The 12,213-nt window shown below is 40.3% G+C and overlaps 1 protein-coding gene across 5 annotated transcripts in view; it reads left to right on the forward strand.

Annotated features, from left to right (window-relative positions):
* LOC306817232 (zinc finger MIZ domain-containing protein 1-like) overlaps window positions 1–12,213 on the forward strand; it is a 110,611-nt gene that overhangs the window by 76,929 nt on the left and 21,469 nt on the right. For 4 of the 5 annotated variants that reach the window (XM_079333951.1, XM_079333952.1, XM_079333953.1 and 1 more), the window contains exon 5: window positions 3,246–3,351. In XM_079333951.1, the coding sequence (XP_079190077.1) occupies window positions 3,246–3,351 (106 nt within the window). Of the gene's footprint in view, window positions 1–3,245; window positions 3,352–8,921; window positions 9,549–12,213 lie in introns of those variants that run through there. The other variant, XM_079333955.1, reaches the window with a different exon arrangement.

The raw sequence follows: 12,213 nt of genomic DNA on the forward strand, positions 1-12,213 counted from the left end.
AAAGTATAAGCATTTCTCAAAACATTCAATATAAAGTGCAATAGTTTTTTATTACACAAAAAACATAGCCTGTTTATTGCTTATCAATAACATTTGTGAAAGAACACACAGAACACAGATTGTTTTGCTTGCACTGTTAGCTGCCCATCTTTAAAGAACTATGTTAGCTTATTTAAGTGACAAATGAAAAGTTAGGAAGCTAAACTTTTATAACAGCTAAAGTTTAAAGGCTAAATGTCTTAAAACGGAGCTTCTTACCATTCTTCGCCAGAAGAAGATAAACTAATGTACACTGTGAAAGAAAAAGACAGCCTTGAACTGTTGAAGTGATCATTAAAAGCTTTATTTTCATAAATATTTGGAACAATTGTGTCTTTAATGTTATGAACATTCAGAAAAATGACATTGTATTTTTATAAAGCACACCATACCAAAACACATGGCTAACATAGTGCATGTTGCTAGTGGGGTCGCCTTGTTTTTTTCTTTGTAAAAACCATGTTAGCTTTTTTTTTTAAAGTCAGAATAACAACGTTTTAAACTGTGCTAACAGCAGACTTTTGTGTCATTAGCTGACGACAAACTTGAATACAAAGCTTTTTGTTTGTTTTTAGCCCAAACCAGCGTTAGCTAGTAAGCTCAACAAAATAACTTCAACTGTTGTTGTTACAAATGGTCTCCTCAAGCTTGTGTTTGTCTTTAAGAAGCTTACTAACAGTGAAGTGTTGTTCCATTAACCGAATACTGTTTCGAATAGCTTTTCCAATCAGAAAGTGCAAGAGTATGTTATAGATTTTTTTAGTAGCTTTTTGATTAACACCTCCTCTGAATGTTAAATGTCAACAGGACAATTTCTGAATGAGGGGATTACAATTTGTTGGCAAAGGCACAGAACAGTAAAGTATAACAATGAATAGTCTTCAGATGTGTCACTCACCTATCGCCCAGGGCCACAATGTGCATTAACATGCACATTTCCATGCTGCCTGCAGCAGTAGATAAGAGATCCATATAGCTTCTACTGCTGCAATTTGTAACCTTGTCAAGCGAACTTAGCTACAAAACGCAAAAGAACCATAGAGATTTGTACTTGAGCACCACAGTGAAACCACTGTGACACAGTCTTCCATTCAAGTGATTGTTTGTGTAACCGCTTTAATGTGCAGCAGCAGGTGCTTTTTCCTCCATTTCATCAATTCAATTTGTTTCCTGCCGAGAAAATCTCAAGGCTTTTCCTTTTAGTTTATGGGTTGTACAGACTTTCAGCATGAGCCACACGGGGAGGGAGCGCAGAGAGTCTGATGTGATTGTGAAATTACCCGGTCTCAGACTGTAATGGTAAACACTTCACTCTGCTGTGTGCATGTTGACATTTCGTAATGTCAGGTTACAGTACAGGAAACTTCTTCTGCGAACAGATAAATATTTTACAACCAGGATTTCAGAGGATAATCTTTAAGCGATGAGCACAAATGAAAAAAACCCAAAAAAACATTTCAAAGAGCAGGGGTATTTAGAATTAGGCTATTTTGACTTTATTAATTTGATGCAGAAGTTTCAAACATTTTAATGTTCATACTCACCAAAGTAGCAGGTTTAAGCCTTAACACAGAACAAATTGATTCTTTTTTTTCTTTTCATGATAATGTTTGATTGTTTGCAATAAAATATATGAAACTGTAAACAACAGTTTTGTCTTAAACCCTTACAAATGATTCTCAGGGCTACTGTTTTCAGTTTTCCCCAAGATCTTGTAAAATCTGTTAGTTCATGAAACCTGAAGTGGATTCCATGATTGTCAGACAAATGTCCAAACATTCATAAAAGAGAATTAGATTTGGAAATGCCCAAAAGAAGCCCAATCTTAAAAAATATGCAGGCGAAGAAAAATGTGCAAAATGTGAATCTTATTGAGGCTGACATCCCTTCCTATGAGGTGCAAAAAACTAAATATTTCACCTCTTTTTAAAGGAAAAAAAAGCGGAATAATTTATTATTGTGTTAGTTTCATTGAGCCTTGCCTACAGTGTGTATAGCAATTCGTCACCACAACCCCATGCACTGTATACAATTTAAGCCCTGAAATTAGAACTACTAGTTGTAACTGCTAACACTAGAATTACCATTTAGCAAAATATCCCTCACAAGTTTAGATTCTAATTAGACAGCATATGCACATATATCTTTTTCTTAATGGGGATTCCTATAAATAAAGACCAGATATATACATACTCTGTTATGGTGTCAGGTCAGGACTATACTTACAGGAGATAATGACATGGTGCAGGAAGCCGCGTTCAGCTGTACTACCCTCGGGCTTGTCTTGAACTTCTGAGTCTGACAGCAGGACCACAGCTCTGAAAAACCAAGGCATGGAGAAGAATCTGTTTCTAGTGAGGCGCGTTGGTCCTCACAGGCTTCAGTATGTCCTGAAGCTCTTAATGGCCTGAGCGGGTCTCTTTGAGCTGATAATGGTGAATCTAAATCAAAGCAACATGTCACACATCAGGCTGATTTACATCCCCTCCTGTGGCATGTGGATGTTTCTCTTAATGTGTCCTCTCAGTAGGTTCTGCTGCACTGGAGGCCACATTTTTAAATTGTGTTGCTGTCCACTGACTCATATGGAACTGGTAAACTTGCAGTGACTTTATGCTGTAAGTTAAAGTGGGGCTTTGATGCTGCTGAAGTTCCCTTATGTAAAGTCTTTCTGAATAGTTTAACTACAAGCATGATCCCTTAAAGTACCTGTGAGGAGTATTTAACTGTTTATAAAACAGACAGAAATGAATAAAGATGTATTTAGAATGCACTTATTTTTTTTATTTAGTTCTTTTTACTTCTATCTGTTTAGGAACCAATAATGGGAATGGCTTTTTTGTGACCTTCATTTTGGTACTTAAGATTGGACAAAATTGAATAGAATGAGCAAAAAACATTGAAACTTGAACTGATAAACCTTCCAAAAAGTAAAACGTTCATAATAAAATGAGCTGTTAAAAGAAAGTATTCATCGACACTTTGTCCATTTTTTCAGTATCTGACACGGCCAAGTAATAATATTCATGTAATTTCAGACATTTCTACTAGAAATAACTAGACAGTGACTATCTGGTTACTGCCTAGAATGGTTATCCTCACAAATAAACTTTGTCCTTTAGTTATTTCCCAATGAGGGAAAAACCTCAGACCATAATACAATCTATCATTGTCCTGACGGATTGCCTCTCGCTGTCATTGTTCAGGTGGTCAGCCGTGTAGCAGCACAGCAGGGCTATGACTTGGACCTGGGCTACCGGCTCCTGGCTGTGTGCGCTGCCAACAGGGACAAGTTCACTCCAAAATCAGCAGGTAAGACTCAAATTTTCTCAACCAGCGTCTCAGACCATCTGGCCATGCCGGCCTGTCCAGGGCTCAAAGTGTCTGTGTGCACTTTTGGCAGTATTTCATGATACATCCCGTCATGTTTGAAACCGCACTTTAAAGACCCTATAAAACGTATTTTGTTGGATTACTTTTAAATTGGTCTTTTTATTATTGCAGAGATAAGAAGAGACTAATTATACTACATTATTTTACGGTTCTCTGCATGGTTGAGAGTTACTTCCCTTTGACTAGTTCAAGAAAATAACCTTTCTTTCAAATATAACACTCAATTATAAACATAAACTTCCACGTTAATGTCACACCCATGACTGAATGGATGGTCTTTCTTCTATGAAATCTTCTAGACTAAGTGGGTACAGCGGCATAATCCATTCATCACACTTGTACACAAAACAACACAGTATCAGAGACGAGTTCATGCCTTACACGGAAAGAGTGTTTTGCGGTGCAGTGATGGATTATTGGGACATATGTATACTGCTAAATGTTGTTATCAAGCTGACGAAAAAGCATGCTGAAGCTGGAGGGGAATGAAGACGTATAGGCTGTCAGAAGCTCGGCAGATAACAGGAATATTTCGTCCTCCTTTACAGTTTTTTGATTTGTGGGTAGCACCTGTTTTCAGTTACAGCAGGGTTGTGCAATTGCTTCTGTGTGCTTACGTTGACTTGGACATTAAGCCAGAGCCACATATTGTTTGAGTTTTCACTCGTGTTTGCCTCTTTTTGATTTATGGTATCTGTGGTTTTATATCTTGGGTAATGTGAGGCTTCAAATCATGCAGTGTCACTCTTGTGTCAGCCATGGTAGGAGAAATCATTCTGCGCCTGCAATTAACTCCCTCCACCAAACGTTCTAATTCTACTTAATGCTAAATCAAATCTCAGGTCCTGCTTTACAGGCTTAGGTAAGATTGCCAATTGATTCTCTGTCGGAATAATTTCCTGCAACAGAAGTCTTTTGGAAACATGTACTCAATTCCAGGCAGCATCCCAAAGTGCATTTCATGGACAATTATCTACCTGTACATGTATGAATATATTGAGCTGATATACCCAAATAAAGTGAGAGAGTCTGTGGAAAACAAAGAGGAAGCTTTCATCTTTTCGAGTTGAGGCCCCAGTCGAGGAGCATGAGAGAGAAAGCCCTCTGTGGCTTTTAAAGGATACTCCCACAGGGCCTCATGGGAAAAGCCCTGTCCCCTGATTTCCAGCAGGGTTGCCGAGATCAGGGGAAAGGGGAGAATATGTCTCATAACGGGGCTGGAATTGCTGCAAGAGGGTCAGTCATCCAAAAACAAAGGCAAATAAATCTTTGAGGAGTAAAAATCTTCGACACTAGATTGGCTTTTGTGACGGAGTAGATTAAACAAGATGAGTTCTGTATTAATTAAGTGGAGTGTTACAACCATAGATTGTATATTATGATGGACGGAGAAACAGCCGCCTGGCAGTGAAGCCTGAAGACGCAGAGCTGCCCCTGCTGACAATATCCTCTTTATTAACAAATATGGCATGGGTAAGACTTTGCACATAAAAAAGATAAAGTCAGTTCATTTTCCTCAAATCTTGTTTTGTCATGATAGTTAACATGTTTTTTGTTAGTCATCACAAGTGTCTTGTTGATTATTGAATTGATGCTTTAAAACAATATAAAATGCCATTATTAACAGCTCAGTTAACACTGTTTGTTTTTGCTAGCTAACACATCACGTCAGTACTACAGCTGTTTGAGATAATCCCTACTCGGCACACTCCGGTTGCAAATTCACAATATGTCAGTGCCAGCATGGCAATATTCTGGCTTCATCTTGTTCAACAGGAGGGTGCTGAGGCTCGCTGTCCATTTGTGTATACACATTATGGTTACAACCTTTTTGTTATTCTACTTTTGACCCTGACCCTCTGTAATATCCCTCCTCCCCCTTTATAAAATGGGTGACTATTCTGTGTTGGTCTATTCAATCTAACCAATTAAAGACATTTTAATTACCAGTATATATATATACTACTGGAGATGCCCCAAGACTGTTACAATTTTGGTTTAGCCCCCAATCTTTGCCAACATTTTGTTACAGTACTTTCAAATATGCATACAAATCCTCAATGCGTCCTGAAATGTTGAGGGGAAGCTACATGTGTGACCGCAAACAGACACATTTTTCACTCTGACTTTACTTAGAGTATTCCTGCTGTCATTTTACACATGAAGTTGGGGGTGAGCTGTTGTGAGTGTGCAGCAGTATGTCTTCAGGAATATGTAACCTCTCATGGAACCATGAATTGCCCCACTGGGGACAAATCCTTTTTTTTTTTTTTTTTTTTTAATTGAAATGAATTGAATTCAGCTTTGAATGACAAAGTTTTCCAGGAAGTGCCAAGCTGTTTTTCTCTTATTAGAAAGTCACATATTGTGTTGTGTAAAATACATAAAAATTCATGTTCAGAGTTTGGATTGACAGACAAATAAAAGCTCTGCTGGTTAGGATCAGAGCTGTTTGCCATTGAGGACATTAGGTCAGTGGGTGAGCACTAATAAGTAAATCAGATTAGGTGTCCCGTTTTAACCAGGCCTCACTTGTCTTGGCTCTGACTCACAGTGCCATGAAGCTATATTACATTTCTCTTATGTCATCTAAACTTTGATCGCGAACATGGGAGAAAATGGAGAGGGATATTGTGCTGAGGGCAGCTGACTTCAGCAGCAGGAAAATCAATGTCCACAGTCAACTTTGGTCCGAAACAGGTCGTAGCTTTGATGAATTGATTCATCATGAATTGCCTCCAACAGTCGAAGGTGTTAGTTCCTTAATTTTACTGCTTGTAAGGGCAAAACTAAAAGTAACAGACCTTGATCTTAATGACAGCAGCAATATGTAAGTTTTCACTGCAAGAAAACTCCATTATCACCTCCTATTGATTTTATCAGTAACATATGTATCTGAATTTCTGCAACGTTAAGAGGTTTATGAGTTCCAACACAAATGTGTTTGTGTTGGATGCAGTTTAAATTTCTCCTGAATTCAGCAGACCTGAAATGAATGATGATCTCTTCAATAAATGTAGGGGGAGTTTGGCTACTTGTAGTCCTTTTGCCTTTTTTTGCAAGCTGCTCACAATGCTCGGATGTAGCTGAGGGGGAGGGGTGTTCTGTCTGTTAGTAGTGACCTCTTTGTGAATGAGATTACCCTGCTCTATTAATCTGTGATTACTCTGGCTGTCTTACCGCAGGGCCAACCACACACGTAAAGCCGCGGCGACATCAAAGCGGGTAGAGTGAGTGGATAAACTCATCAGGGCCTCCCCTCTCTAATCACAGGGTACATTACGAACCCTGTAAGCCCGGTGTCATCAGCATCACACCCCCTCATGTAGGATTTCAGTGGATCGGCCTGGTTTGCCAAAACGCTTACTCACAATTTTATTCCTCCTAGAGGGTCAGAGCGGCAACATTCCCAATGGTTCTTGCCTCAGCAACCTCTTGGAATTCCTCAGCTCGAACCAGTGAAAGGAGGCACCAACTTATAAGAGAGGAGGGGGGGAGGCAAAGTTTTTCAGCCCCTCGAGCCTTTCATTCTCTCGTGTAACAATCGCCTGGTAAACCAGCCATTCAGCAGATAATTAGTTGGGCTTCAACTCTCACTCAGTTTGTCTCCACACTTGTTTTAAACATGCAGGGCTGTTTGCAAGTTTTATTAGTAGACATCAGAAGTGTTGGTGGATTAAAACTTCGAAGCAACAGTTTTTATCCTGTTTGGTCTTGTTTGGTCCGTCAGACTGTGGGACTTTCTACGATGGGACCTCACCTTGGTTTCTTGGTTTTTGTGTTTAGATGAGGAAGCAGAAGCCTTGCTAGCTGCAGCTAGCAAAGAAGTTTGCTAGCTGCTTAAGATTAGTGTGTGACGAACTGCGTCAACTTATCTATTTCAGTAAAAGTTAAAAAGTTAGTCGTTGGATTTGGGACAGACTACAAATATTGAAAGTTATTCAATTGAAATAAGTTTTAAGGAAAAGGAAAACTCAAATGAAATAGGGGTTTGAAGAGAGTAATACTTTATTCAGACAAAGGACTGTTTATTCTATTTAACAAAACCAGCAATCCAGTTGGGGAAGTTCGTATCAAAGGCTGTTGATTGAGGCTTTGTTTTTGTTTTTTTAATTGAATGATTTAAGTCCTCTGTAAACTGCAGGGAATTTTCAATGATATGAAAGAATACAACTGACTGTGAAGGTTAAGATGGAGGTTACTCTAGTGTGTAATAGAGCTTTTAAAGTAAGTGTTTGAACTCATCAGTTCCTCACAGTAGATCTCTTCATAACTTTAGTCTGAAGGGAAGATCATATACAGGTTGAAATCGGGTCTTCAAGTTAAGTGGATCTTAAACTGAGTTGATCAGACATGTTGTCGCTGAGCTGTGGAAAGGTCTCTACCTGACACCTAGTACAGATGTCTGATAAACACAAACACACACACACGGGCCTGCAGGGCAGTAATTTCTCTTTTCCAGGGCTTCCTGTCTGTTCATCTCCAACCTGTGATCTTTATCATATAGTTTGGCTTTTCCTTTTCCGTTTTCACACGGTCTTTAGCTGGATTTTTTTTTCCTGACACCCCTTATCAACGTGAAGACTTGTTCTTAGAACACCGAGAACCTTAAAATGTTTCTCAGATTGAATGTGTGGAAAAAGTGTGCACATCTACACGACATGAGTACGCGTGTCAAGGTTTTCAAAGTGAAAGACTTATGTGTGTTATATAAGCTGTACATCAACACCGTGTCCACTGTTGTGTCATAACTGTAAGTCAAGTCTTCCACCCAGTCATGATTGATGTGTCAACTTGCAGTGGGGGTGCAGGGCTGTAAGTCACCTGCCGTGCACTTAGCTGATAGTAAATAGCAGGAGAGCAAACACAGACAGGAAAGACCTGTGATAAGAGGTCGTATATCCTTCCTCTCCTCTGTGTCCCTTTTGCAATTACTGTGTGTGTGGCAGTAGGCGGTTGCATCTTCAGCCACTCCTTATAGTCTTGTTACTCCTAATGAAATAATGAAGTGTTTGCGTATCAGTTCATGACGTGACATGGCATTTTCTTTCTCAATAATAAAAATGACTATAATCTTTTTATCCTTTTTAAAATGAAGTGGTTAAATATTCTATTTTTCTACGTGGACCTGCTGTTATCAAAACTCCTATGTAGGTAGAACTTTAATAATGGCAAATTCAGATTTTCAAAAGCAATTCGCTACAACTTTTCCAAGTTTCTTAAAGTTACTGGAAACCATTGCTTATTGATTTCAGTCAAAACATCTAAAGGATCTTTATATATTTTTGATTAAACCTCAGGTGCAAAGCCATCATTTGTAATAAAGTAGTAGGAGTCCATTCCTTTTTGCGAATAAATTAAATTGTTTGTTTTGTTTTAGCGAAACATCCGATGCATTCATCTGACACCAAAAATAGCCTAGCCACAGCAGTGTGAGTATTTTGGTTTGCAGATGACATTAGATTCTCTACCTCAGGTGGCCACAGTTTGCATGTTTTATAAAGGTGTAATTATTTATCTAAAAGCTTACCCGGGCTCATGTGTGCTGACAGACAAATGTGCTCTAATTTGCCCCTCCCTCTGGTATCCCAACCCTCTGCACATTAGGAAGCCACAATACCCAGCCTCCTCCTCTTTCTCCTCCTCCTCCATTCCCTTAATTACAATGACTAGTTTGATGGATTAAGTCGACTGTATGCAAAGACAAGATTTGGAGACTAGAATCACTGCTTAATGCACCCACCTGACCCATCTCTATCGCCCACTTTTTCAGCACAAGTTGCAGATCATCTCCCTCGTAACAAATGTTCCTTTAAATCAATTGATTTTTTTTTTTTTTTTTTAACTCGTTGCTCTGGACCTGGGCCAAGATACAGGCCGTCTAGCACATTAGGCCCCGCCCCCCTTTTGCAGGTTTGAAATGTGAGCTGCCTGCTTTTTTTTCCCCCTCTTCTCCTCTCCTCCCCTCCCTCCTCCCTCCTCCCTCCTCCCCTCCCTGTCTCCCTTCTGGCGAAGTGGCTGTGGCTGCTTCTGTGTGATGTGTGTATTGGGAGAGCAAGCAATGGATCACTAGACAGAAAAAGAAGATACATCAATAACTGCTGCATACATCCGAGGTGAGGAGATAAGCATTTCTCTCCCTCTCTCTCTCTCTCCCTCTCTCTCTCTCTCTCTCTCTCTCTCTCTCTCTCTCTCTCTGCCTGTCCCCCATCTCCCTCCCCTTCCCCTGTATCCCACCTCTCTTCCCTCCTCTCCCTCTCTGTCTTTAACCCTTTAAGCTGCAGAAGCCGGCTTCAAATTTTGCAGTATTATTCCCGCTGATGCGTACCTTTCTTCTGCTCTAACCACTGTGTCCTCCTCTTCTCCTCTTCGTCTTTCTGTATGAAGTTTCCCCCCTCTTTTTTTTTTTTTTTATTTACCCCTCCTTTTTCCCCTCTTATTGTCTCTAGGGTATTTGTTGCTTGAGTGCAAAGAAGCCGGTGGCAAAGTACAGCAGGAGCCCATTAGCAATGACTCCATCTGTGATTGGTTTTTGCCTGCGAAACAGAGAGAGCAGCCATGAATAATTGATGTGTATTGTGCAGTCAGTCACTGGACATGCAGGGAGAAAGGAGAGGAAAACAGAGCGGAGCTGCTGCCCTCAGACACCAAAGGGGAAGAGAAGAGAAGAGGGAGAGGAGGAAGGGAGTAAGGGAGAGAGGAAGAATGTTACAGAGGAAGGTGGGAGGGATAGAGAAAGAAAGAGACGGAGAAAGAGCTTTAAAATAGCTGCTGGCTTCAGTAGTGCAGAGATTAAGGCTGCCCTGTATCGCCTTTGTTCTGCTGTTGCACATTTGTGCTCAGAAGTGTTTCTCGAGACATGAGTCCCCCTTTTTGTCTGTGCACTGAAGAGTGAGAAATAAGCAGGGGTATTGCTGGAGTTAGTGTGGTTGAAATGCGGGTGGCATTTTAGACGTGGGGGGGGGGGGGGGGGGGGGGGAGAAGGAGTCTCTAAAGAAGGAGCCTTTGCTGTCAAAAGGAGGAGACAGCAGTTAAAGAGGGACGTGTTTGCATGGGGGTGTATTAAGTGACAAGAGTGAAGGTGGAGCTGTTGCTGCTGCTGTGAGGAACTTTATGTTACTTCACCCGAAGGGGGGCACAAAGAGGGTTATTTCCTGCATTGGTGGGTGCAGACGGGCACCCTGCCACGTCTTATACTAACGGAATGGGGTTTGACAGTATGACAAGTGCCTCGCAGCACCCCGCGTGATAGAGTTGCAACAGCTGACTGCCGCATTTGACCCACTTACAGCTCACACAGAAGGGGTCAAAATGGCCTTGATTATCTCTCTGAGTCGGGTTGACCTACTTGAGGCGGCGTTTTCCGCGAGACTCTTGGCAGTTTATCACACCCACTCCCCTGGTTGCCACACGGAACAACCAGCCGAGCTCACTGCAGCGACTTGTACAGATCCTTCTCCCCATTCAGTAATTTAAAGATAATTTATTCAGTGTGTCCGGATTCAGATATTTGAGTTGCAGCAACAGGTTCAGAATGAAGACAAGTATTGGCATTGTGATGCTTATGAAGTTGTCACCTCTGAAGTTTGACTTCTAGGAAAAACTCTTTAAAAAGTATCTCTTTCTGTTCAACCTTTTGTCTAAAGTATCAATTTAGATGAATGAAGCGTCCACTGTTAGCACCAGTTTTTCTCAAATTGCGCCACAACCTTAAGGATATTTACAGTTCAACAGTTCCTGAGATAATTTGAAAAATATGTATTCATGCTCATTCCTTACTAACTAATTAAACTACAGGTAAATTAAGAAAATACACATATTATTCTGATAAAGTTTTTGTGTTATTTTAGATCCCAAATTTCATAACAGTTTTAACAGCTGTAAACTGTCAACTCTCACAATCTCAATAACATCCAACTTTAATATTTTGTTCATCACCTTTTTATGGCAAGCCAGTTTCATTTTTTTTTCGCTGGAGTGGTCTACCAGGGATACTGATCTTTTGTTGGGGTAGCCACACAGATACCCTTCCTATCCCCACTAACGTTATTAACACAATTTGGCAACATTTAGATCTTTTTAGCTTGATTCTTTACCGACTTAAAATTAAAGATGTATGTGCAAAGCCATAATTGTAAGTACAAAATTGCATGCAAACCCTTGTACAGTCTAACTAGAAACCTCACATGTACTTCACATGAGGCAACTCCTCTGAACACGTCCTGCATAGAACTAGCATACACGGGTCCTTAACAGGTAGAATGGGCTTTAATTCTAGTTCTTCTTAACAGTTTTTGAGGTTTTTAAGCAGTTAGAAATGAGCCATAAGTTGGACGGCGGAAGCACACATCCACATCAGGGGTAAAGTCGTGAACAAAGTTTGAGAGCTGCTGTCGAACAACTACAGAAGTTTGGATTTTCCTGCTTTTGATTAGCTTCATTCATTATATCTTTTTTGCTGTTGGAACTGTAAGTCACGATTAAACTCACACATCAAGTCTATACGGAGCATGCAGCAAACTTCTCAAAGCCACCTTCCAAGCACAAGATAAATTTTCGGTGGAGTGTTCCTTTAATTAACGTCTTTTACTTTGAAAGAGAAAGTCTGCTGGTGTTCTCTCACATTGACCTCATGTGAGGATTATTCTGGCATGTTGCTTTCTTTATTCATTCTCTTCTCTAAGAGGGGCTTTGTTAAGCTCTGCAGTGAAGTCCTGGTCTGGGCAATTATTCAGATTCTCCTAAAATGTGTCTGTGGAACAGCTCCCAACATGCTAAGAC

This window comes from Symphodus melops, assembly GCF_947650265.1.
Source record: "Symphodus melops genome assembly, chromosome: 21".
In the NCBI taxonomy this organism is placed as follows: domain Eukaryota; kingdom Metazoa; phylum Chordata; class Actinopteri; order Labriformes; family Labridae; genus Symphodus; species Symphodus melops.